At 43.6% G+C, this 27,013-nt stretch overlaps 2 protein-coding genes and 2 long non-coding RNA genes across 61 annotated transcripts in view; 2 read left to right on the top strand and 2 right to left on the bottom strand.

Annotated features, from left to right (window-relative positions):
• Positions 1–5,564, bottom strand: part of LOC118357956 (uncharacterized) — a 69,257-nt gene extending 63,693 nt beyond the window's left edge. For all 50 annotated transcript variants that reach the window (XM_052479323.1, XM_052479325.1, XM_052479332.1 and 47 more), the window contains exons 1-5: positions 5,400–5,564; positions 4,951–5,030; positions 4,766–4,842; positions 4,031–4,066; positions 147–169 (exon numbers count right to left, since the gene is read on the bottom strand). In XM_052479323.1, coding sequence (XP_052335283.1) covers positions 147–169; positions 4,031–4,066; positions 4,766–4,842; positions 4,951–5,030; positions 5,400–5,494 — 311 coding nt within the window. In that variant the 5' untranslated portion in view covers positions 5,495–5,564. The remainder of the gene's footprint in view (positions 1–146; positions 170–4,030; positions 4,067–4,765; positions 4,843–4,950; positions 5,031–5,399) is intronic.
• LOC118357975 (3-hydroxy-3-methylglutaryl-coenzyme A reductase-like) lies at positions 13–27,013 on the top strand. The gene is given in 21 exon segments (XM_052479374.1): positions 13–35; positions 9,286–9,482; positions 10,345–10,456; positions 11,050–11,137; positions 13,553–13,637; positions 14,201–14,306; positions 14,441–14,547; positions 15,254–15,373; positions 15,444–15,607; positions 15,814–16,051; positions 16,054–16,078; positions 17,078–17,259; positions 18,924–19,118; positions 19,305–19,463; positions 19,660–19,817; positions 20,373–20,478; positions 20,673–20,843; positions 21,914–22,054; positions 23,728–23,886; positions 24,559–24,713; positions 25,357–27,013. Coding segments are annotated over 20 exon segments (2,694 nt in total). The 5' UTR covers positions 13–35; positions 9,286–9,317; the 3' UTR covers positions 25,415–27,013.
• LOC127911782 (uncharacterized) lies at positions 11,253–13,546 on the top strand. 6 transcript variants are annotated; one of them, XR_008079370.1, is made up of 5 exons: positions 11,253–11,547; positions 11,596–12,239; positions 12,536–12,582; positions 12,740–12,786; positions 12,914–13,546. It is a non-coding gene; the product is annotated as an uncharacterized LOC127911782 (long non-coding RNA). The 6 variants fall into 6 exon arrangements; XR_008079371.1 differs by lacking the exon at positions 12,536–12,582; XR_008079372.1 differs by lacking the exon at positions 12,740–12,786.
• Positions 22,064–23,756, bottom strand: LOC127911781 (uncharacterized). Of its 4 annotated transcripts, none has more exons than XR_008079366.1 (3): positions 23,678–23,756; positions 22,963–23,457; positions 22,064–22,797 (listed from the first exon to the last, which is right to left on the bottom strand). It is a non-coding gene; the product is annotated as an uncharacterized LOC127911781 (long non-coding RNA). The 4 variants fall into 4 exon arrangements; XR_008079365.1 differs by lacking the exon at positions 23,678–23,756 and having other exon boundaries at positions 22,064–22,412; positions 22,523–22,797; positions 22,963–23,664; XR_008079363.1 differs by lacking the exon at positions 23,678–23,756 and having other exon boundaries at positions 22,064–22,467; positions 22,633–22,797; positions 22,963–23,664.

The following is a 27,013-nucleotide window of genomic DNA, read 5'->3' as shown; positions in this document are numbered from 1 at the left end:
TGAAGAGAGGAAATTAGTAAGTAATCAACAAGGAAGTAAGTAGAATGGTATTTACTCATTAGATAAGTGTAACGTTACACAGTTAACCATAAATATGCACTGATAACTAAAACTGAATATGATGTAGCTAAATGGATTATACACACCTTGACAAAAATGGAGATTGGATCTGCCGAAGGAAAACATTTTCAAAACGCATTCAAATCCGACAAATAATCAGACAAAAGAACATGTAAGCTAGGACTTCATTTTGTGTAAACCCACTACTGCTGCACTAACCCAATTGCTCCCTAGGTTCCCATCCAATTGGTGACAGACTCTCATGCGAATATTCTAGCAAAAATGAAATATGCATTTTCCCCCCAGAGATGTTTCCAACAAATTGACTTGTTGCGGATAAAAGTGTGTGCATTATGAAGTATTGTTAAATTCCCATGTACCGAATAAAAAATACAAGTTAAATGGGTTCCCATCGCATTTAACACTCTACTAATGATTTTTATTATCAAAATAATGCGAGTTATATAGCGAATGTGCCCACTCTGGTATTGGCACTTGCGCTCTAGCCAACAGCTCAGATACTGTGTAGGTATAGCCCACATGAGATACTGTGTGGGTATAGCCAACAGCTCAGATACTGTGTAGGTATAGCCCACATGAGATACTGTGTGTGTATAGCCTACATGATGAGATACTGTGTAGGTATAGCCTACATGATGAGATACTGTGTGGGTATAGCCAACAGATCAGATACTGTGTGGGTATAGCCCACATGATGAGATACTGTGTGTGTATAGCCTACACGATGAGATACTGTGTGGGTATAGCCCACATGATGAGATACTGTGTGTGTATAGCCTACATGATGAGATACTGTGTGGGTATAGCCTACATGATGAGATACTGTGTGGGTATAGCCAACATGATGAGATACTGTGTGGGTATAGCCTACATGATGAGATACTGTGTGGGTATGGCCAACATCTCAGATACTGTGTGGGTATAGCCCACATGATGAGATACTGTGTGTGTATAGCCTACATGATGAGATACTGTGTGTGTATACCCTACATGATGAGATACTGTGTAGGTATAGCCCACATGATGAGATACTGTGTGTGTATACCCTACATGATGAGATACTGTGTGGGTATAGCCTACATGATGAGATACTGTGTGTGTATAGCCTACATGATGAGATACTGTGTAGGTATAGCCTACAGCTCAGATACTGTGTGGGTATAGCCTACAGCTCAGATACTGCGTGGGTATAGCCTACATGATGAGATACTGTGTGTGTATAGCCTACATGATGAGATACTGTGTGGGTATAGCCTACATGATGAGATACTGTGTGGGTATAGTCTACATGATGAGATACTGTGTGGGTATAGTCTACATGATGAGATTATCATGGAGAAAAGAGCCAGATTATTTTTATTTGTCAATTGGCAGCCAAGCATCGATGATCATGTCACCAGAATAAGACCCTCGATTTTAATTGGAAAGGCGTATCAAGTTCATCACCTTGCACTTTCACCACCCTGTGAAGTTCATAACTTTTTTTTCTTCTCACCTTTATTACATTTTTTATTTTAATTATTTCACCTTTATTTAACCAGGTAGTTAGGCCAGTTGAGAACAAGTTCTCATTTACAACTGCGACCTGGACAAGATAAAGCAAAGCAGTGGGACAAGAACAACAACACAGTTACACAAACAGACGTACAGTGAAAAACCTATGTACAGTGTGTGCAAATGTAGAAGAGTTGGGAGGTAAGGCAATAAATAGGCCATAGAGGAAAAATAATTACAATTTAGCATTAACACTGGAGTGATAGATGTGCAAGTAGAGATACTGGGGTGCAAAAGAGCAAGAGGATAAATAACAATATGGAGATGAGGTAGTTGGGTGGGCTATTTACAGATTGGCTATGTACAGGTACAGTGATCGGTAAGCTGCTCTGACAGCTGATGCTTAAAGTTTGAGAGGGAGATTTTAGACTTCAGCTTCATTGATTGATTTTGATTTTTGCAATTTGTTCCCGTCATTGGCAGCAGAGAAATGGAAGGAAAGGTGGCCAAAGCAAGTGTTGGCTTTGGGGATGACCAGTGAAATATACCTGCTGGAGCACGTGCTACGGGTGGGTGTTGCTATGGTGACCAGTGTGCTGAGATAAGGAGGGATGACCTGGAGCCAGTGGGTTTGGCAACGAATATGACGTGAGGGCCAGCCAACGAGGGCGTACAGGTCGCAGTGGTGGGTAGTATATGGGGCTTTGGTGACAAAACGGATGGCACTGTGATAGACTACATCCAGTTTGCTGAGTAGAGTGTTGGAGGCTATTTTGTAAATTACATTGCCGAAATCAAGGATCGGTAGGATAGTCAGTTTTACGAGGGTATGTTTGGCAGCATGAGTGACGGATGCTTTGCTGCGAAATAGGAAGCCAATTCTAGATTTCATTTTGGATTGGAGATGCTTAATGTGAGTCTGGAAGGAGAGTTTACAGTCTAACCAGACACCTAGGTATTTGTAGTTGTCCACATATTCTAGGTCAGAACCGTCCAGAGTAGATGTCGACCGATTATGATTTTTCTACGCCGATACCGATTATTGGAGGACCCAAAAAAGCGGATACAGATTAATCAGACTTTTTTTTTTGTAATAATGGCACTTACAACAATACTGAATGAACACTTATTTTCACTTAATATAATACATCAATAAAAATCTATTTAGCCTCAAATAAATAATGAAATATGTTCAATTTGGTTTAAATAATGGAAAAACAAAGCGTTGGAGAAGTAAAAGTGCAATATGTGCCATGTAAAAAAGCTAACGTTTGAGTTCCTTGCTCAGAACATGAGAACATATGAAAGTTGGTGGTTCCTTTTAACATGAGACTTCAATAATCCAAGGTAAGGGGTTTTAGGTTGTAGTTAATATAGTATTTATAGGACTATTTCTCTCTATACCATTTGTATTTCATATACCTTTGACTTTTGGATGTTCTTATAGGCACTATAGTATTGCCAGTGTAACAGTATAGCTTCCGTCCCTCTCCTCGCCCCTACCTGGGCTCGAACCAGGAACACATCGACAACAGCCACACTCGAAGCAGCGTTACCCATCGCTCCACAAAAGCCGCAGACCTTGCAGAGCAAGGGGAATAACTACTCCAAGTCTCAGAGCAAGTGACGTTTGAAACGCTATTAGCACACAGCCCGCTAACTAGCCAGCCATTTCACATCGGTTACACCAGCCATTAGGCTGATAGGCTTGAAGTCATAAACAGCACTGTGCTTGCAAAGAGCTTCTGGCAAAACACACGAAAGTGCTGTTTGAATGAATGCTTACGAGCCTGCTGCTGCCAACCATCGCTCAGTCAGACTGCTCTGTCAAATATCAAATCAGACTTAATTATAACATAATAACACACAGAAATACGAGCCTTTGGTCATTAATATCGTGAAATGCGGAAACTATCATTTCGAAAACAAAATGTTTATTATTTCAATAAAATATGGAACCATTCCGTATTTTATCTAACGGATGGCATCCATAAGTCTAAATATTCTTGTTACATTGCACAACCTTCAATGTTATGACATAATTATGTAAAATTCTGGCAAATTAGTTTGCAATGAGCCAGGCTGCCCAAACTGTTGCTTATACCCTGACTCTGCGTGCAACGAACGCGAGAGAAGTGACAATTTCACCTGGTTAATATTGCCTGATAATCTGGATTTATTTGAGCTAAATATGCAGGTTTAAAAATATATACTTCTATGTATTGATTTTAAGGAAGACATTGGTGTTTATGGTTAGGTGAAGTCGTCCAACAATTGTGCTTTTTTCACAAATGCGCTTTTGTTAAATCATCAGCCAGCGTTGAGGCGATTATATGCAACGCAGGACACGCTAGATAAACTAGTAATATCATCAACCATGTGTAGTTATAACTAGTGATTATGATTGATTGATTGTTTTTTATAAAGATAAGTTTAATGCTAGCTAGCAACTTACCTTGGCTTCTGCTGCATTTGCGTAACAGGCAGGCTCCTCGTGGAGTGCAATGAGAGGCAGGTGGTTAGAGTGTTGGACTAGTTAACTGTAAGGTTGCAAGATTGGATCCCTTGAGCTGACAAGGTGAAAATCTGTCGTTCTGCCCCTGAACAAGGCAGTTAACCCACCGTTCCTAGGCTGTCATTGAAAATAAGACTGTGCTCTTAACTGACTTGCCTAGTTAAATAAAGGTATATATAAAGAATATATAAAAAAATTATCGGCAAAATCAGTACCCAAAAATACTGATTGTTATGAACACTTGAAATCGACCCTAATTAATCGCCCATTCCGATTAATCGGTCGACCTCTAGCCCAGAGTAGTGATGCTAGTCGGGCGGGAAGGTGCGGGCAGCAATCGGTTGAAGAGCATGCACTTAGTTTTACTAGCATTTAAGAGCAGTTGGAGGCCACAGAAGGAGAGTTGTATGGCAATGAAGCTTGTCTGGAGGTTGGTTAACACAAGTGTCCAAAAAATGGCCAGATGTATACAGAATGGTTTTAAAAACATGATGATTGACGTTTCTAAACATTAAAAATACAGCACCAGGAATTGTAGTTCACATGTTCTAAACATTAAAAATACAGCACCGGGAATTGTAGTTCACATGGAGCCAACCGTGGGCGAATGTCTTCTCTGAAAACCCAACCTAAGGCGTAAAAAAGGTTTTTGAGAGCTACTGTTGCACAAGCTACCTTTTCAGGTGTGAGAAGCACTTGGTCCAAGCCATCCAAACGTCTACAAGTCAACATCGCTATCTGAGGAGAAAACCCTAGCGGACAGACATGGTATCACATTAGAAACGATTATATTACAACAGAAACGGTGAGCAGTGTCAAAGATATGGCAGTCCGAGGCCTTGATGGAAGGGCCAACTTACCGTCTGTACAGCCATTGATGGTGTGTGGTGTGGACAAATGATATGAGTACGGCGGGTCTAGCAAATCTGCAAGCATCAATCTGTAAAAAACAACAGGAAGAAAGTAATTCATGTTAGCTAGCTAAATAGTGGCTAGCTGCTAACCAGCCATAACCGACCAAGCAATCGCACAGCGTTTCATTTTGGCACAAGAGAAAACATTTCATAACAATACTTTAGCCAGCTATTTCATCCACGAAAAGTGTTAATTCACACTGTCTGACTTCAAACCTAACCCTAACATTAACCATACTGCTAACCTTACGCATTTTTTTTTTTATGTTTCCAAGTTTGACTTTGTGGCTGTGGTAAGTAGCGAGAACTGGGGTTTGCTAGAAGTTATCCAACCAACGTTAGCTAGCTAAAAGTGTCGGTAGCTAGTTTAGCTACCAAGCTAAAAGTGTCCAAACCTGTCCAGGTAAAGATTTGTTTCTTCTTCTCCTTCAGAATCACCGACAATTGACGCCGACTCATTGTCGATATCAGAGAAGCAACTTGTCTCCATAACATGTGTGATAAATTTCCAATTAGTCAATATTTACATCTAGCTGGCGGGCCACGTCGACGTTACTAGTTTGGATTAGTAACGGATGAGATTAGCGCGCGAAAAGAGAAAATGTGTGACTGCAGACTCTCTCTAGGCCGTTCCTGGTGGGCGTTCCTGGTGGGCGTTCCTTGCCAAGTTGGAGAAAAGTGGAAATACTTTTTTTCCTGCCACAAGAGGGCGTAGCAGACTGAGTAGGCTACAACAGTACCCCTTGTTTTCCCATGGCAGAAAAAAAATGCGCCAAATATAATATTAGGCCTACATTTGAAAAACTCTGAGATTGGGCCTGACTTGGCAGTGGCCCTCACTCAGCCTCCACTCAAAACGAGTGGTCACCAAAAATATTTTATCTTAAAAGCAGTGTTTACCAAAACCATTCCGGTTTTAGAGAGGTGAAAGTCGTTGTTCCAGGCCAGCATAGCAGCCTACACCTTCCTACCTCAGGCTGGGAAGAGCTAAATAAATATCAGTTGAACCAGAGGTGTGTGTGTGTGTGTGTGTGTGTGTGTGTGTGTGTGTGTGTGTGTGTGTGTGTGTGTGTGTGTGTGTGTGTGTGTGTGTGTGATAAACCATCAGCCCATATTATATAATGTCTGTCACCTGCTCTCCTGGACCAAGTTTTTTGACAGCTGCTTTCTTATGAAATGTTCTAATCTAATACATAACTCCTTAGCAACAGAGTATGAGTGACAATACCACCAATTTATTGATAAACTCCCATGAAAACTCAACTGAAATTAATAAAATAAGGCAAAACACTGGCAAATATCTATTTTGTTTAAATAAAATGTTACAATGCAGGTATAGTAGCCAACGTTTCCATTAATCGGACACAATTTACCTAATGCAAACGAACGAAACAAATATAGGTTTATATTTGCAGAAATAAATGAACAAATTATGTATCCGACTAGGTCCATAATGTCGGGTCGGAAAGGTTTCAAATCCGCGAAGATAGCACTGAAATACATAGGCTATAGGCTTTTTAACCATTCATTGCTAATACATAATCTATTGTAGGGCTAAAAGTTTAAGTCTGAGAGGTTTGGGATCCTTAATCATTATGGCCTATATGCCAGGGTCATTTAATAATCCACCCATAGACATTGTGAAGCGATTTAGATAAAAGTCTGTCGATGTGTCCTTGAGCAAGGCACTAAACCCTAATTTGCTCAAGGGGAACCTTACTACTATGGCTGACCATATAAAACAACACATTTCACTGCAATTATACAATTATACATATATATATTATATATCGGAATAAACAAGGACTAAGCACTAGGCTACAGCAGGTCAAGGCTTTTTACACAGTTTTGACCTTGACATTTTCAAATAAAACAATTATTCAAATTAATTTAAAAACCCGACTAATTTTAATGATTAACTTTAAACGAAAAACGTGTGCTCTTTCTTTGCATCACGTTTGAAATCAAAATGCCGCACCAATTGAAATGGAACGTCCAATGATGCTGAATCGCACCGCCTGTAGCCACTGCCTGTTTCCTATTCCTCGCAGAAATTGGCCCGAGCGCCAGTGGTGAGATCACGCGTCCCCCCTCTGAACACGCCCCTAAGGACCGTCGCCTTGGAAACGAGGCGTGCCCAAAGCGCTCGCGGAGCAAATCTCCGATGCGATTGGCTAATGTATCGGATGACGCATTCCCATGCCATCTCTCCACGCTCATACAGTAGGAAGCCTGCTCTCTGTTGTCTCAGCCCGAAAGCTGTCTCTCAAGCGAGCACGACCATTTGGGAGCTTGTGTGCATGTCAATTATTTATTGTATCAATAAAAATATGCACACTGTATAGGCTAATCTGTACTCGGGCTCAAATTAATCTTCAAACAGAAACCGGGATTTAAAGCAAGGACGATCGGTTTTAAGCGAGGGTTGACTCCGGCTTTTAACTGCATCCATTTAGCGGTCTTTGAGACTTTTCGACACAGGTAAGCAGTCTCCGATTCTATTGAACCTGCTTGATATTTACACCTGTGTGGATTTGTGCCCAATATTTCCACTGGATAATTTTTTTCGCACCTATTTCTAAGGGTTGTTTAGCAAATTCTGGGATTGCACACACAGGCAGTTAGTGACATAGATATATATGGCTGCCAATCTTCCTCTCTATTAGCAGTAGAGACATTATGTAACTAATATGTTAAAAACCTACCACCGGTATTACCGGTATCAGACGCCGCTATTACTAAGCCTACAATATGTTTTGCAATACATGGTTTGTTGGTCAGAAAATGCATGCACCGACTACAACATTCAGATGGTTGAGGTTGTTCTCTGTGTTATCTTGCATTTGTAGCAGCGCTCGCACATCTCTTTAGAACGCTCGCTCTAGTACCGAATCTGATACAGTTTTTTGTAGGATAGATAGATTCGTCTCCTTGTAGCCCAGACTATACTATAGTATAACCACAGTAGATAGAGCCGTCTCCTTGTAGCCCAGACTATACTATAGTATAACCACAGTAGATAAAGCCGTCTCCGTATAGCCTACTGTATTTGCTGTGGCTGGTGTTTCTTACATTTTTAGTCAGTGATGATAGACAGCGACTGTTCTCGCGCTGTTCATGGTCGGATGATGTGTGAGTTGCATCCATGATGAGGCCATTAGCGTCTCTTTCTTATTGGTTGATGCTGCCAGCCGGTGTCTAAGGTGTGCCTGCCGCTGACTCGTTCAGTCAACGTCATAAGTCACTCTGGTGAAACTTGCTGTAAACCTTATTATACATTATAATAATCTGTTTATTTTTGTTAATGCTGTGTTTTATAAACGTGTTGATCAAGGTTGTGATACTGTTTTATATGCGTAAAGGTTTAATTTGTCATTTTTCTGCTTTGGACTTCAACATATTGTTCAGTCATAGCTTCCGGAGAATTGCCTATTTTTTTAAACTGAATTTAAAGATGGACAAGTATTTCCTATATTCCTCTTGCATCATCAGAAAGTGTAGATAGCTTAATCCCTGTCCTCTCCTATGCATCATGACACCATACAGTCAGTACCCTATAGGTATATAGGCAGTGTATAGTACACTACACAAATTGTGAAGAAAGGTTTTGGTATATATGAGAATATTTGGTATAGTAAATAGAGTGACTGAAACTCAGCTGATGTTTTTTTCCCGTGAACAAATGTCCAATCTATCCAGTCAGTGTGTGTGATTGAGATACTACTACATCAGATACAGTCTATTGTTGTAGGACCAATAAAGGCTAATAAATAAATTAGCTAATATAGGCTACTGTATTTGACTCGCTAAATGTCTTGCTCCTGAGTAGGCGAATTGGGAACTTGGAAAGTACCACAGTTCTGTGATTTTGACAAATGGGCTCGATCTGGTCTCCACCCTGGTTTGAGTCAGTGTTTCTGTATGGGTTACTCTACTCTCTGCCTTCCAGGAAGTCTTCCTTCTCTGTTGGCTTTGTCATCGTCACCACAGTACAAAGATGAAAGAGCACATCAGGCCAACCCTATAAAGTTGAAGGGACACTGCGCTCCAAAATTCTAAAAATACTCGCTATTTTTCTGGTCATTTGTCAACATTGCTGTTGGTGTTTCTATCCTCTCAGTGACTTTACACATTTCGACACTAAGCTTTAGTACTGATAGTATTTGATCTCATACATAGGTTGCCACAAAACAAAATACTGCTCTTCTCTTCTAGGATGCCACTCTCTGTTGCCTCTGTCAGAGTTGGAGTTTCAGTCTTTCTTTTTGTCTTTTTCTAAAGCACATTCACCGTTCCCCAACCCCAGCCCCACCATGCTGACTGGTCTGTTCCGTATGCACGGCATGCTGGTGGCCTCCCACCCCTGGGAGGTGATCGTAGGCACTGTCACCCTCACCATCTGCATGATGTCCATGAACATGTTCACTGGCAACGCCCAGATCTGCGGCTGGAACTACGACTGCCCCAAAATGGAGGAGGTACGGAACCCGGATGGAAGCATAGTACTGTGCTGGAGGGGATACCTAGTCAATTTCAAAAACCAAATGTATTCAACCAAAATGTGTCTTCCGCATTTAACCCAACCCCTCTGAATCAGAGGGGGGGGCTGCATTAAATCAACATCATCGGCACCCGGGGAGCAGTTGTTGTTTGGGGTCAACTGCCTTGCTCAAGGGCAGAGCGGCAGACTTTTCCACCTTGCCAGCTCGAGCATTCTAAACAGCAACCTTTCAGTTACTGTCTGAATCGCTCTTAACCGATAGGCTACCTGCCGCCCCAGAGAGCCATAGACTTATGTAAGAAGTGCGGTACAGGGTTAGGAAGGATGGATTTAAAAGGGTTGAGGCATAGAGGGGTAAAGGGGTGGGAGGAGGAGTGAAGGCCTTTGTCGTCTCTGCACCGTATCAGGGCAGTCTTAGACTAGAGCTTGTAAGAACTATCGAGGCAACAAGGGCTCCTAGCAAACTAGCCTAGGGACCTATACTGTAGTGTACACTTTCACCTGGTTACCCTATATGGTTTGGAGGGTATGTACACACTTCTCGTCATTGAGTACAAGTAGGACACCTAACAAAAGGTAGCTTGTTCACGGTACATGAGAAAACCATTTTAACTTGAGTCAAATACCTTTTATTTAAAGTGCATTTTTCATGGGTCACATGTTTTACACGTCCATCAACTTGTCTATTTTACAACACACAGTAGTTAGGTCAACTTTCTGTTCATTGTACTTTTAGTTCCTTCAGTTAATCATCATCGTCTCCTTTAGGGATTTTTTTTTCAATTGACTTTTATGATGAACTTACTGCATTGATTATGTTGTCTCTGCCTCGCTTCCAGCTGGTTCTAAGCAGTGACATCATCATTCTGACCATCACACGGTGCATAGCCATCGTGTACATCTACTTCCAGTTCCAGAATCTACGGCAACTAGGTTCCAAATATATTCTTGGTGAGCATTTTACTGTAAAAATCCTGTAAATATACTGTAAAATACACAGTCAAATGAATCTTGCAAGTGACATAAAATATATTCTAGGTCAGCATTTGTTTATACTGTAAATATTCTGTAAACATACTGTAAATTCTATGTACTGTGAACTTTACACTTACACTTTAAAGTAATGTAAATGTAGCGTGTTAATTAATCTAAAGTGAAATATATTACAATATCAAAATATATTCTAGGCAAGCATCGTCATTCAGGGCAAGCAATATTCAGTTAAATATACTGCATTATAAACGGCTCGTTCAAGCCCTGGATGCTGACTGGCTGAAAGCCGTGTTATATGAGACAATATACCACAGGTATGACACAAAACGACTTGTTTACTGTTCTAATTACAATGGTAACCTGTTTATAATAGCAATTAGGCACCTCGGGGGTTTGTGGTATGTGGCCAATATATCACGGCTAAGGCCTGTGTCCAGGCACTCCGCGTTGCAGAGTGTGACACACCCCCTCAGGCCTTATTACTTAAATATATACTGTCAATTTAAATCTAACCAGTTGCACTTGTTACCATATATCATCTTTGTTTTTAGGCATCGCTGGACTATTCACCATATTCTCCAGCTTCGTATTCAGTACTGTCGTGATTCACTTCCTGGATAAAGAACTCACTGGCCTCAAGTATGTAAACCCAAGAGAACAGTACAAAACACAATGTTTCTGTCAATATTGATGTCCTATGGTGACTGTTCCCAGGCATCCACGCATTGCTCCAGGTTTAGACACGGTTGCAGTAGGCTGGTTGCTATATACTGGTTTTCAGGGTTAGATACGGTCGCAGTAGGCTGGTTGCTATATACTGGTTTTCAGGTTTAGATATGGTAGCAGTAGGCTGGTTGCTATATACTGGTTTTCAGGTTTAGATACGGTCGCAGTAGGCTGGTTGCTATATACTGGTTTTCAGGTTTAGATACGGTCGCAGTAGGCTGGTTGCTATATACTGGTTCTCAGGTTTAGACACGGTTGCAGTAGGCTGGTTTTCAGGTTTAGATACGGTTGCAGTAGGCTGGTTGCTATATACTGGTTTTCAGGTTTAGATACGGTTGCAGTAGGCTGGTTGCTATATAATGGTTTTTCAGGTTTAGATACGGTTGCAGTAGGCTGGTTGCTATATACTGGTTTTCAGGTTTAGATACGGTCGCAGTAGGCTGGTTGCTATATACTGGTTTTCAGGTTTAGATACGGTCGCAGTAGGCTGGTTGCTATATACTGGTTCTCAGGTTTAGATACGGTCGCAGTAGGCTGGTTGCTATATACTGGTTTTCAGGTTTAGATACGGTCGCAGTAGGCTGGTTGCTATATACTGGTTTTCAGGTTTAGATACGGTTGCAGTAGGCTGGTTGCTATATACTGGTTTTCAGGTTTAGATACGGTCGCAGTAGGCTGGTTGCTATATACTGGTTCTCAGGTTTAGATACGGTCGCAGTAGGCTGGTTGCTATATACTGGTTTTCAGGTTTAGATACGGTCGCAGTAGGCTGGTTGCTATATACTGGTTTTCAGGTTTAGATACGGTCGCAGTAGGCTGGTTGCTATATACTGGTTTTCAGGTTTAGATACGGTTGCAGTAGGCTGGTTGCTATATACTGGTTCTCAGGTTTAGATACTGTCGCAGTAGGCTGGTTGCTATATACTGGTTCTCAGGTTTAGACACGGTTGCAGTAGGCTGGTTTTCAGGTTTAGATACGGTCGCAGTAGGCTGGTTGCTATATACTGGTTTTCAGGTTTAGATATGGTTGCCGTAGGCTGGTTGCTATACTGGTTCTCAGGTTTAGATACGGTCGCAGTAGGCTGGTTGCTATATACTGGTTCTCAGTTTTAGACACGGTTGCAGTAGGCTGGTTTTCAGGTTTAGATACGGTAGTAGGCTGGTTGCTATATACTGGTTCTCAGGTTTAGATACGGTTGCAGTAGGCTGGTTGCTATATACTGGTTTTCAGGTTTAGACATGGTTGCAGTAGGCTGGTTGCTATATACTGGTTCTCAGGTTTAGACACGGTTGCAGTAGGCTGGTTTTCAGGTTTAGATACGGTCGCAGTAGGCTGGTTGCTATATACTGGTTTTCAGGTTTAGATACGGTTGCAGTAGGCTGGTTGCTATATACTGGTTCTCAGGTTTAGATACGGTCGCAGTAGGCTGGTTGCTATATACTGGTTCTCAGGTTTAGACAGGTTTAGGCTGGTTTTCAGGTTTAGATACACGGTTGCAGTAGGCTGGTTTTCAGGTTTAGATACGGTCGCAGTAGGCTGGTTGCTATATACTGGTTTTCAGGTTTAGATACGGTTGCAGTAGGCTGGTTGCTATATACTGGTTCTCAGGTTTAGATACGGTCGCAGTAGGCTGGTTGCTATATACTGGTTCTCAGGTTTAGACACGGTTGCAGTAGGCTGGTTTTCAGGTTTAGATACGGTCGCAGTAGGCTGGTTGCTATATACTGGTTTTCAGGTTTAGATACGGTTGCAGTAGGCTGGTTGCTATATACTGGTTCTCAGGTTTAGATACGGTCGCAGTAGGCTGGTTGCTATATACTGGTTCTCAGGTTTAGACACGGTTGCAGTAGGCTGGTTGCTATATACTGGTTTTCAGTGAATGTATGAACACAGCAGTGTGAGTCGCTTTGGATTTTAAAAAACATCTGATAAATGGTTTATGTTATAAGATATGTTAATACACTCTGAGCCTCAATTTTCCTCTTAAGTATTTGGATTAGTTGGCCTACTGTAATATCACCAAGATTCGTCATATAGGTTATTTAACCATTTGTCTAATTACTAATAGAGGAGAGACAGAGAGAGGGTTTCCTGTTGACGTCCATGTTGTCCTCCAGTTCAGTACTACTGTAGCTCTTCAGGAAACGTTTGAGTCTCTCACACACTGTCGTCCATGTTGTCCTCCAGTTCAGTACTACTGTAGCTCTTCAGGAAACGTTTGAGTCTCTCACACACTGTCGTCCATGTTGTCCTCCAGTTCAGTACTACTGTAGCTCTTCAGGAAACGTTTGAGTCTCTCACACACTGTCGTCCATGTTGTTCTCCAGCGAGGCCTTACCTTTCTTTCTGCTTCTGATCGACCTCTCCAAGGCCTGCGCTCTCGCCAAGTACGCTCTCAGCTCTAACTCACAGGTACACGTCATACTCCCACCCATTTGCACCTACCTCATCCCCATACTGTTTTTATTTATTTACTTTTCTGCTCTTTTGCACACCAATATCCCTACCTGTACATGACCATCTGATCATTTATCACTCCAGTGTTAATCTGCAAAATTGTAATTATTCGCCTACCTCCTCGTGCCTTTTGCACACAATGTATATAGACTCTCTTTTTTTTCTACTGTGTTATTGACTTGTTAATTGTTTACTCCATGTGTAACTCTGTGTTGTCTGTTCACACTGCTATGCTTTATCTTGGCCAGGTCGCAGTTGCAAATGAGAACTTGTTCTCAACTAGCCTACCTGGTTAAATAAAGGTTAAATATAAAATAAAAAGTGGGAACACATCAGTAGTAATATACAGCACGTTATTCTGTTATTATACAGCTGTTATATGCTTTTGCAACACGTTGTGTTTCTGTGATAGTGAACACTCTGTCTGTAGTAGTGGCCCGTGTTGAAAAGGCTTTAAAAAGGTTTCCTGAAATACGTTTTGAATAAATGTACTAATTGATTGATCACCTGTGTAACAGGACGAGGTGCGCGACAACATCGCCCGCGGCATGGCCGTCCTGGGGCCCACGTTCACTCTGGATGCTCTGGTGGAATGCCTGGTGATCGGGGTGGGCACCATGTCAGGTATGGAAGGGAGCACGGAGCACCAGGGTCCACATATAGTAATTGTGACCAGAGTTGGCTGTACAGGGAATAGGATGTTATGTTGGATGCAGTATTCCAGGTTTGATTGATTGATGGACTGATTGATCTTCCAGGTGTACGACAGTTGGAGATCATGTGTTGTTTTGGCTGCATGTCTGTCCTGGCCAACTACTTTGTCTTCATGACGTTCTTCCCTGCCTGCGTCTCCCTGGTCCTAGAGGTAAGGGTTAACACACACACAGACACACATACAGACACACACACACATCCACAGACACACACACACACACACACACACACACACACACTAAACCCACACACATCATCCAAACCCAGACACACACACATCCACACACATATCTAAACCCACACACACACGCATCCATCCACAAACACACACACACACACACACACACACACACACACACACACACACACACACACACACACACACACACACACACACACACACACACACACACACACACACCCACAAACACACACATTCACACACATCCACAAACACACACACCCACACACATCAAATGAAATAGGTAAAACAACTGATGTAGATGTGTAAGGAGAGGAGAGCCATAACATGAGGAGAAATCTAGATTAAATGCCTTTAAGCAACATGATGAGACTGACACGAAATGCCTTTAAGCAACATGATGAGACTGACACGAAATGCCTTTAAGCAACATGATGAGACTGGCACGAAATGCCTTTAAGGAAGTGCCTATGACAGGTTGGTTGTGTGTGTGTGTGTGTGTGTGTGTGTGTGTGTGTGTGTGTGTGTGTGTGTGTGTGTGTGTGTGTGTGTGTGTGTGTGTGTGTGTGTGTGTGTGTGTGTGTGTGTGTGTGTGTGTGTGTGTGTGTGTGTGTGTGTGTGTGTATATTCTGACCTGTGTGTGTTCTCTCTTCAGCTGTCCAGGGAGAGTCAGGAGGGTCACCCCATCTGGCAGCTGAGCCACTTCTCCCGCGTGATGGAGGAAGAGGAGGATCACAAGCCCAACCCTGTCACCCAGAGAGTCAAGATGATCATGGTAAGACTACACCTGTGTGTGTGTGTGTTGTGGTGTGTGTGTGTTTTTAACGTTGCTGTTTCCTCTCCAGTCTCTGGGCCTGGTAATGGTGCACGCCCACAGCCGTTGGATCGCCGACCCTCTCTCCCTCAACTCCAACCTGGACGTCTCCCAGGTGAGCTCCATGTCCCTGGACAACCATTTACCCAAGAGGATCGACCCCGAGAGACCCCTCTGGCAGTTCTACATGTCAAGGTGAGTTCTACCTGGACTTTTTAATTCACTTCTGGAACTGACGAAGTTGAAATGGAATTGATTCCACCCCTGGACTGTGACTCGACCAATCCAGTCTCAACAGTGAAATGTAAACGTATGTGACATTTTGTTAAAGTACAATCCATATTCTCTTCTGTTATTTCATCTGTTGTTTTATTGTTGTTCTCCGTCCGTCGTGTCCCCAGGTTGGTCAGCATGGACATAGAGCAGGTGATCTGTCTGGGTCTGGCCCTGCTGCTGGCCATCAAGTACATCTTCTTTGAACAAGTCGAGCTGGAGTCCACCCTGTCTCTGAAGAGCCCCCTGTCCCAGGGGCCCGACCGTGCCACCCGCTGGAGCGCAGACCAGTGCTGCAGGAAGGAGGTTGCCCCCCCCCACCCCCCCAGGTCCCCTCTCAGGACCGCCACCCCCACACCCCCGCCCTGGCTGAGGCCACCAAGGAGGAGAGAGGTACGGCAGGGAGGAACCAGACGTGTTGTACAGTGGTGTTATGGTGGTCTGGAAAGGACTGTGAGAAATGCAGTCGTATTAGCTGGTAGCGTTGCTAACATACAGAAATAGATGGAGGTAGTCAGTCGATTTTAACTAATGCAGTTGATTGGGGACGATAACATGAACATGTATTGGGGTTGACATCTATACAAACATTATACTCCGGTTTCAACCTCAACATTGTGTGAAATACACATAGAAACAGTAGCCTAAAAGTAGGCTTATTCTGCTGGGGTGCAATGAGGAGATTCAGGATCTTTCCCCCAGCCGTTTCAATGACATTTCCATTGTTCTGGTCGAGTTTCCCTGACCTCTTGACTGCGTCAATACATTCCTTACAGTGCTGTCTAGCTCTAGAATAGATCTCAACAAGGTGAAACTCTCTCAGCCTCTGGGGCTTTGCTCTGAACTCGTTGGTTAACTTAATTATCGTTCCTTTCCGTCCCTCTTTCCCCCTCCTCCCCTCTCTCTCCTCCCCTCTCCCCCCTCCCCTCTCCCCCTCCTCCCCTCTCTCCCCTCCTCCCCTCTCTCTCCTCTCCTCTCCCCCTCCTCCCCTCTCTCCCCTCCTCCTCTCTCCCCTCCTCCTCTCTCCCTCCTCCTCCCCTCTCCCTCCTCCCCCTCTCTCCTCCCCTCTCCCCCTCCTCCCCTCCCCCTCCTCCCCTCTCCCTCCTCCCCTCTCTCTCCTCCCCTCTCCCCCTCCTCCCCTCTCTCTCCTCCCCTCTCCCCCTCCTCCTCTCTCCCTCCTCCTCCCCTCTCTCTCCTCCCCTCTCCCCCTCCTCCCCTCTCTCTCCTCCCCTCTCCCCCCCCCCTCCTCTCTCCCTCCTCCTCCCCTCCCTCTCCTCCCCTCTCCCTCCTCCTCCCCTCTCTCTCCTCCCCCATCCTACCCTCTCCCCCTCCTCCTCTCTCTCTCCTCCCCTCTCCCCCTCTCTCCCCTCCCCCTCCTCCTCCCTACCCTAGCCGAGGTGATCCGGCCGCTGCCTGCCCCGACCACCGAACCCGAGCCCACATTCCGTCTGGGCTCCATGGAGGAGGAGAGGGAGAGCCAGGCGGAGTGCCCCAGAGCAGAACCCTCTCAGCCCAGCCTACCCTCAGACCCCAGACCATTGGAGGAGTGCCTGACCATCCTGAAAAACCCTGAGGTATGGAGATATGTACACTTACATAGCTATGGTTCCACATGCACGCACACATGCACACTCACACATCGTTTACAACCAGGGCTATGGTCAATTACAGTCCATTTCAGTGCAGAATGGACTGAATTACATACGATAAGTCACTCTGGATAAGATGGACTAAAATGGCATGTAATGAAATGCAGAACTGATCCCCTGTTTCACAATGTCAACCCAACGACTGTTTCTATGGTGTGGACCTGTAGGAGTATTGTATGTCTGTGCAGTAATAACCCCTTGCTATGGTCTATGGGTTTAACTATATCCCTAATGAGCTTAACTCACTTTACTCATTCACTTAGGCTGAACCTATTAGAGCAGGACAGTAATAGAGGACGGACATTCAGTGAACCCATCGTCTGATCGTCACCTGATCTTCCTGTGACCCAGTGGAGGCTGGTGGGGAGAGAACATAGAGGCCAAGCTCCTTTCCAGCCATTACAATGAGCCCGTCCTCCTATTTTAAAGTTGTGGGGGGCAGTGAGGAGATTTGGGATGTTTCCCACACAGTATCTTTACCCCACTTGTTTCCATGGCATTTCCATTGTTTTGGACCTCTTTACCACATCTATCATAGGTAGATCAGGTGACCGTCAGACGATAGGTCACAGGTAGACCCGTCAGACGATAGGTCACAGGTAGATCAGGTGACCGTCAGACGATGGGTCACAGGTAGATCAGGTGACCATCAGACGATAGGTCACAGGTAGATCAGGTGACCGTCAGACGATAGGTCACAGGTAGATCAGGTGACCGTCAGACGATAGGTCACAGGTAGATCAGGTGACCGTCAGACGATAGGTCACAGGTAGATCAGGTGACCGTCAGACGATAGGTCACAGGTAGACCCGTCAGACGATAGGTCACAGGTAGACCCGTCAGACGATGGGTCACAGGTAGATCAGGTGACTGTCAGACGATAGGTCACAGGTAGATCAGGTGACCGTCAGACGATGGATCACAGGTAGATCAGGTGACCGTCAGACGATGGGTCACAGGTAGATCAGGTGACCGTCAGACGATGGATCACAGGTAGATCAGGTGACCGTCAGATGATGGGTCACAGGTAGATCAGGTGACCGTCAGACGATGGGTCACAGGTAGATCAGGTGACCGTCAGATGATGGGTCACAGGTAGATCAGGTGACCGTCAGACGATGGATCACAGGTAGATCAGGTGACCGTCAGATGATGGGTCACAGGTAGATCAGGTGACCGTCAGACGATGGGTCACAGGTAGATCAGGTGACTGTCAGACGATGGGTCACAGGTATATCAGGTGACCGTCAGACGATGGATCACAGGTAGATCAGGTGACCGTCAGATGATGGGTCACAGGTAGATCAGGTGACCATCAGACGATGGGTCACAGGTAGATCAGGTGACTTTAGCTACATGTGCTGTAATGTTTGTTACCCAGAAGTAAAAAAGTTGTCACTTTTCATGTGAATCTGTCCACGAGAGGTTACATGTTATTACATACATTCTTATCACCAAGATCCATTGCATTGTGTAATACACTTTGAAAAGTGCTTTATACATGCATTTCATTGGGTTTCATTGCATACTGCTGTACACAGAATGTGTGTGTGTTTTGAGTTGACAAAGTCTCTGTGCGGCCTCCACAGATGGGAGCCCGATTCCTGAGCGATGATGAGGTGGTGGTTCTGGTCAACTCTAAACACATCCCTTCCTACAAGCTGGAGGCCATGATGGAGAGACCAGAGAGAGGGGTATCCATCCGTAGACACATGATCTCCTCCAAGCTCCCCAACTCCTCCGCCCTCTCCTCTCTGCCCTATCTAGACTACGACTACTCTAAGGTGAGGATTTCTAGGCTTTTGGTTGAAGTTGTTGTGTGATTGATACAGAATGTCCACCCAAAGGGCATTAAAACATCAATGCTTGATGCACAAAACAGTAATTCAGTTCTTTGTTTTTATTTGCATAACCACCTCTGTGGTTGATGGAAACTGAAAAACAATCTTTGTTGATGTTTTGGTTGCCAGGTGATGGGGACCTGCTGTGAGAATGTGATTGGATACATGCCCATTCCGGTAGGCGTGGCCGGGCCTCTTCACCTCGATGGGAAGCAGTTCCAGGTCCCCATGGCGACCACAGAAGGCTGCCTGGTGGCCAGCACCAACCGGGGCTGTCGTGCTATCTCCGTAAGTTACAGTGTTATATACTGTCATACAGCATACTGCACTAGACAATGGTAGAATCACTGTACTGTATACCAGTAACTACATATGGAAGTATATATTAAACAGTACTACTAGGAATAATTAAGTGAAGTAGCTGTATCCAGTCTATGACCACCCTGACCTTTCCTTAACCTTTGCCCCCTCTCCTCTCCCCCAGTTGAGTGGCGGTGCCAGCAGTCGTATCCTGGCTGACGGGATGACCCGGGGTCCTGTGATTAGGTGCCCGTCGGCCTGCCTGGCTGCAGAGGTCAAGGGCTGGCTGGAGAGCACCGACGGATTCCAGGCCATCAAGGACGCCTTCGACCACACCAGCAGGTCAGAAGTCAAACTGTCTGGAATAAAATATACTTTAGATTTAGGGGATATTGAGGAGGAGTGCCTCAGTTATAGAAATAGAATGTAGGTGGAGTCTGTTCTATAGAATGTAGATGGAGTCTGTTATATAGAATGTAGGTGGATTCTATTATATAGAATGCAGATGGAGTCTGTTCTATAGAATGTAGATGGAGTCTGTTATATAGAATGTAGGTGGAGTCTATTATATAGAATGCAGATGGAGTCTGTTATATAGAATGTCTATTATATAGAATGTGGGTGGAGTCTATTATATAGAATGTGGGTGGAGTCTGTTCTATAGAATGTAGATGGAGTCTGTTATATAGAATGTGGGTGGAGTCTGTTATATAGAATGTAGGTGGAGTCTGTTATATAGAATGTGGGTGAAGTCTGTTATATAGAAATATATATATGACAGAAATATAATTATTTTATAGATCAGTCCACTCTATATGTTCTATTTCTATGGTCAGCATTTGAAAACAGTTGTGAAGAGAGAAGACTGATGGCCTCGTCTTTTGGTTGTGTTTCCAGGTTTGCTCGTCTGCAGAAGCTCATGATTGGTCTCGCTGGTAGAAACCTTTACATCCGCTTCCAGTCCAGAACAGGAGACGCCATGGGAATGAACATGATCTCTAAGGTGTGTGTGCGTGCGTGCGTACTGCGAGCGAATGTGTGTGTAAGACATGTAATGTGTGTGACTGACATGTAATGTGTGTGACTATCATGTGTCATGTTAATTAGCTGGTTATTGTCTCCCGGTGTGTGTTGTTCTGTATATGTCGTGCGTGTGTTGCTCTGTGTGTAACCAGCATTGTGTGTCTATCTCGTCAGGGAACAGAGCAGGCTCTGGCCAGGTTACAGGAGCAGTACCCTGAGCTGGTGGTTCTGGCAGTCAGTGGGAACTACTGCACCGACAAGAAGCCTGCAGCCATCAACTGGATCGAGGGCCGGGGAAAGTCTGCTGTGTGCGAGGCCACCATCCCAGCTAAAGTGGTCAGAGAGGTACACCACTTTATACAGTTGAAGCTTAGTTTCTTCTGTTTGTTTGTTTTTTCATTCAAAATGTCATATTGATCGTCATTCCAGACCTAGGTCAAGTACATATGTCATATGGAAAGTATTTGAGGTGTGCTTAATTTATATAAGGGTTTGCACTCTGTGGGAAATTCCATTGGTTCTGTTGAACCAGTCAAACTGCATCAAATAAAGCTCAAATATTTAACATTATGTATTTGACCTATGTCCAAGCACCATATTTCTATGTCCGAGCCAATCTATGCACCATATTTCTATGTCCGAGCCAATCTATGCACCGTGTTTCTATGACCGAGCCGATCTATGCACCATGTGTCTATGTCCGAGCCAATCTATGCACCATATTTCTATGTCCGAGCCGATCTATGCACCATATTTCTATGTCCGAGCCGATCTATGCACCGTGTTTCTATGTCTGAGCCGATCTATGCACCATATTTCTATGTCCGAGCCAATCTATGCACCGTGTTTCTATGTCTGAGCCGATCTATGCTTTGTGTTGAGTTTCCCATGTTTCCCTGTGTGTCGATGTCCGAGCCAATCTATGCACTGTGTTTCTATGTCTGAGCCGATCTATGCAACGTGTTTCTATGACCGAGCCGATCTATGCACCGTGTTTCTATGTCTGAGCCGATCTATGCACCATATTTCTATGTCCGAGCCGATCTATGCACCGTGTTTCTATGTCTGAGCCGATCTATGCTTTGTGTTGAGTGTATTTTCCCATGTGTCAATGTCCGAGCCAATCTATCCACTGTGTTTCTATGTCTGAGCCGATCTATGCAACGTGTTTCTATGACCGAGCCGATCTATGCACCGTGTTTCTATGGCTGAGCCGATCTATGCACCGTGTTTCTATGTCCGAGCCGATCTATGCACCGTGTTTCTATGTCCGAGCCGATCTATGCACCGTGTTTCTATGTCCGAGCCGATCTATGCACCGTGTGTCTATGTCCGAGCCGATCTATGCACCGTGTTTCTATGTCCGAGCCGATCTATGCTTTGTGTTGAGTGTATTTTCCCTGTCTATCTACCAGGTGTTGAAGACCAGCACTGAAGCCCTGGTAGATGTCAACATTAACAAGAACCTAGTAGGATCCGCCATGGCTGGAAGCATCGGAGGCTACAACGCCCACGCAGCCAACCTAGTGGCGGCCATCTACATCGCCTGTGGACAGGTAAGAGAAGAGCAGGACCTGTCTTTTCAAACAGGGATAGTTTAGCTTCATCGGATAAATGTTTAAAGTAGGAAGAATTGTACATGTATTTTGTTACATAGTGTACATGGAGATATTAACATAGTTTTTTAATCCTGAACTAAGAAGCTATGTTTAATGTGTTAGGACGAGGCTAAATCTGGGTCCGGGAAACCTACCCTATAAATGCTTTTAAATCCAGGAATATGTGTAATCTGGGTCCGGGAAACCTACCCTATAAATGCTTTTAAATCCAGGAATATGTGTAATCTGGGTCCGGGAAACCTACCCTATAAATGCTTTTAAATCCAGGAATATGTGTAATCTGGGTCCGGGAAACCTACCCTATAAATGCTTTTAAATCCAGGAATATGTGTAATCTGGGTCCGGGAAACCTACCCTATAAATGCTTTTAAATCCAGGAATATGTGTAATCTGGGTCCAGGAAACCTACCCTATAAATGCTTTTAAATCCAGGAATATGTGTAATCTGGGTCCAGGAAACCTACCCTATAAATGCTTTTAAATCCAGGAATATGTGTAATCTGGGTCCAGGAAACCTACCCTATAAATGCTTTTAAATCCAGGAATATGTGTAATCTGGGTCCGGGAAACCTACCCTATAAATGCTTTTAAATCCAGGAATATGTGTAATCTGGGTCCAGGAAACCTACCCTATAAATGCTTTTAAATCCAGGAATATGTGTAATCTGGGTCCAGGAAACCTACCCTATAAATGCTTTTAAATCCAGGAATATGTGTAATCTGGGTCCGGGAAACCTACCCTATAAATGCTTTTAAATCCAGGAATATGTGTAATCTGGGTCCAGGAAATCTACCCTATAAATGCTTTTAAATCCAGGAATATGTGTAATCTGGGTCCAGGAAACCTACCCTATAAATGCTTTTAAATCCAGGAATATGTGTAATCTGGGTCCAGGAAACCTACCCTATAAATGCTTTTAAATCCAGGAATATGTGTAATCTGGGTCCAGGAAACCTACCCTATAAATGCTTTTAAATCCAGGAATATGTGTAATCTGGGTCCAGGAAACCTACCCTATAAATGCTTTTAAATCCAGGAATATGTGTAATCTGGGTCCAGGAAACCTACCCTATAAATGCTTTTAAATCCAGGAATATGTGTAATCTGGGTCCAGGAAACCTACCCTATAAATGCTTTTAAATCCAGGAATATGTGTAATCTGGGTCCAGGAAACCTACCCTATAAATGCTTTTAAATCCAGGAATATGTGTAATCTGGGTCCAGGAAACCTACCCTATAAATGCTTTTAAATCCAGGAATATGTGTAATCTGGGTCCGGGAAACCTACCCTATAAATGCTTTTAAATCCAGGAATATGTGTAATCTGGGTCCGGGAAACCTACCCTATAAATGCTTTTAAATCCAGGAATATGTGTAATCTGGGTCCGGGAAACCTACCCTATAAATGCTTTTAAATCCAGGAATATGTGTAATCTGGGTCCGGGAAACCTACCCTATAAATGCTTTTAAATCCAGGAATATGTGTAATCTGGGTCCAGGAAACCTACCCTATAAATGCTTTTAAATCCAGGAATATGTGTAATCTGGGTCCAGGAAACAAGTCCATAATGTTAGTCGGGGCACTAACCAAGCCACCTGTCTCGTTAAGGACCCAGCCCAGACGGTGGGCAGCAGTAACTGCATCACTCTGATGGAGACGTCAGGGCCTACAGGAGAAGACCTCTACATCAGCTGTACCATGCCCTCCATAGAGCTGGGTACTGTCGGAGGAGGAACCATCCTGGCACCACAGCAAGCCTGTCTACAGGTAGGAACACACACACACACACACACACACACAACAGTATCTAGACTAGACTACAATATTATATAGATTGGAATATTAATGTATTGTGTACATGAGTGTTTCATTCCATAAAATAACCTCATAGCAGACATACAGTTATCTATGAATAATGTGTGAAACGTATAAGCAAAACATTAAAAGCTCTACATAAATACACACACACACACACACACACACACACACACACACACACACACACACACACACACACACACACACACACACACACACACACACACACACACACACACACACACACACACACACACACACACAGTAAATAGTTGTGTCTGATGCAGAAGATCACTGTCCAATCAGTAAATAGTTGTGTCTGCTGCAGAAGATCACTGTCCAATCAGTAAATAGTTGTGTCTGCTGCAGAAGATCACTGTCCAATCAGTAAATAGTTGTGTCTGCTGCAGAAGATCACTGTCCAATCAGTAAATAGTTGTGTCTGCTGCAGAAGATCACTGTCCAATCAGTAAATAGTTGTGTCTGCTGCAGAAGATCACTGTCCAATCAGTAAATAGTTGTGTCTGCTGCAGAAGATCACTTTCCACACAGTGAGTGTGAGATGGTTGGCCTACCCCCCAAATGTCTTCATGTGATTCCACTCCCACTGTGTTGCTGTAGATGCTGGGCGTGCAAGGTGCTAGTCAGGAGTGCCCTGGGGAGAACGCCAGGCAGCTGGCCAGGGTGGTGTGTGGCACGGTGTTGGCCGGTGAGCTGTCTCTCATGGCTGCCCTCGCCGCCGGGCACCTCGTCAAGAGTCACATGACCCACAACAGGTGAGGGTTTGGGATAGTGTGATGAACGGTGGAATATTTGGGAAAAGTCTGTGGAGATGTAGCGATACAAATGGTTTTAATTGAAGTAGATAAAAGCGTGTCAGATCTCCTCTCTACAGGGCAATCAGAAAGCATTCTGACCCCTTGACCTTTTCCCACATTTTGTTACGTTACAGCCTTATTCTAAAACATATTAAATAGTTTTTTCTCCCCTCATCAATCTACACACAATACCCTATAATGACAATGCAAAAACATAAATAGAAACTTTTGCAAATGTATTTTAAAAAAACAACTGAAATATTACATTTACATAAGTATTTAGACCCTTTACTCAGTACTTTGTTGAAGCACCTTTAGCAGCGATTACAGCACTGAGTCTTATTGTGTATGACACTACAAGCTTGGCACACCTGTATTTGGGGAGTTTCTCCCATTCTTCTCTGCAGATCCTCTCAAGCTCATTATGGGGTATTGTGTGTAGATTCATTTAATACAGTTTAGAAGAAGACAAAACAAAATAACGTAACAGAATATGGAGAAAGTGAAGGGGTCTGAATACTTTCCGAATGCACTATAGCTTAAATTGATCAATACTTTCTGTCACGTTTATTATGTCGTGTTTGTTCGTTATTTTCTACAGGTCCAAGGTAAACCTGCAGGAAACAACCCCAGGCGCCTGTACCAAGAAAGCATCTTGAGATGTTATGGATCATCATGGTTCTCTGGGTGTTGGGGTATAGACAGGAGAGGTGAGAGGGAGCCCTTCCCTGGGACCAACCCAACAGAACCGAGGACTTCTCTTCCCAGCACAATAGCAGGGCTAAGACCCAAATGGCACCCTGTTCACATTTATAGGGCTCTGGTCAAAAGAAGGACACTATAAAGGAAATAGGATGCCATTTTGGACATACCCAAGAACAAGGAGCATCATGTCTGGACAGAAACACAGATACATATTGCATATTTAACACTATTTCATTGTGTTTAAAAAAAAAAAAAACATACTGTGGTCATTCAATGTGTATTCCTCCTCTAACATCAGTGTACTTATCATCATGCCTCATTGTGCTGGAAAGTGGAAACACAACGTCTGAAATCAGACAGATTTTCTCTCTCTGGACTATTTTTGTATCGTGAACAAACTTTTAATTTTTTATTTTAAAGCAGTTGACTATGAAGACTTACTCATCATGTACATGTTAGTACCGGGCGTTGTTTTTTTTATTATGCTTGGGTTGAAGGTTCAATGCCGAAGCAGTTTACTGGGTAACTAAGAGTTGAGTTTAGCCACAGCAGAACTGTGACACAACGGTGTAGAGTTCTGTTAGCCTGGTCCCAGATCTGTTTGTGCTCTTGTCTAACTGTATTGTCATTGCCAAGCCAAACATGTTTAGCATGACAATTCCATACGGAGTTGTCAAGAGAACAGAATCAGACTGGCACCCAGGCTAGAGTTCTGTACTGTAACAGAACTCTAATTATAGATTGGCAAATGTCTTCAAAGAAACAAGGACATTCAACGAAAGCTGGAGATTGTAAATGTGAAAAAGTATACCCAAACGTCTTGATTAATGTACTTGCAAATTGTTTTAATTGCCAAATACAGCCTTCATAACCTAGAAAAAGTAATTCCCTAAAAACAAAGCTTTAGCCTGTTTCTCTTATAAGAACTTGAGTTGTAAACGGTTTGTAATGCCAGGGAGAACATGTAAAGAGACATTTACCACTTGTTAAAGGTTCGAGAGACACTGGTGTGTATGCAGATAAAGGTGCTATAATAAGCGATGACGTTGGCTTGATTGGGTAGATAGTTGTTATTGTGGAAAAGAACCGTGTGAACAAGTGGCACTGACTGCACACGCAAGACAACTAACCGGTTTGGCTTCAAATGTCTGCCACTCATAAAAATGGATGCCGCCTCCTGTGTAACAAGCGAAAGTATGTACACTATATTCTGTTTCAAACCCCATGTATCTGGATGGTCAGAAACGGCTGTTTCAAACCCCATGTATCTGGATGGTCAGAAACGGCTGTTTCAAACCCCATGTATCTGGATGGTCAGAAACGGCTGTTTCAAACCCCTTGTCTTTGGATGGTCAGAAACAATGGGGGAAAGGGAAACCATTCATGGTGGATTGTGTGAGTCACAGACTGCTGGTTTGTCCACATTTCTAATGGCGAATGTGGAGATCTGATCTGAGCATTATACTTCTGTAGTCAATAATACAGATGTATTTCGCATATATTTTGTAATAAAAAAAGGGAATTTACAATAAAAATGTACAATAGAAAACAAA

Source organism: Oncorhynchus keta, chromosome 25, assembly GCF_023373465.1.
Source record: "Oncorhynchus keta strain PuntledgeMale-10-30-2019 chromosome 25, Oket_V2, whole genome shotgun sequence".
NCBI lineage: Eukaryota > Metazoa > Chordata > Actinopteri > Salmoniformes > Salmonidae > Oncorhynchus > Oncorhynchus keta.
The sequence above is the reverse complement of the archived record's forward strand: the minus strand, read 5'-3'. Positions and strand labels throughout refer to the sequence as shown.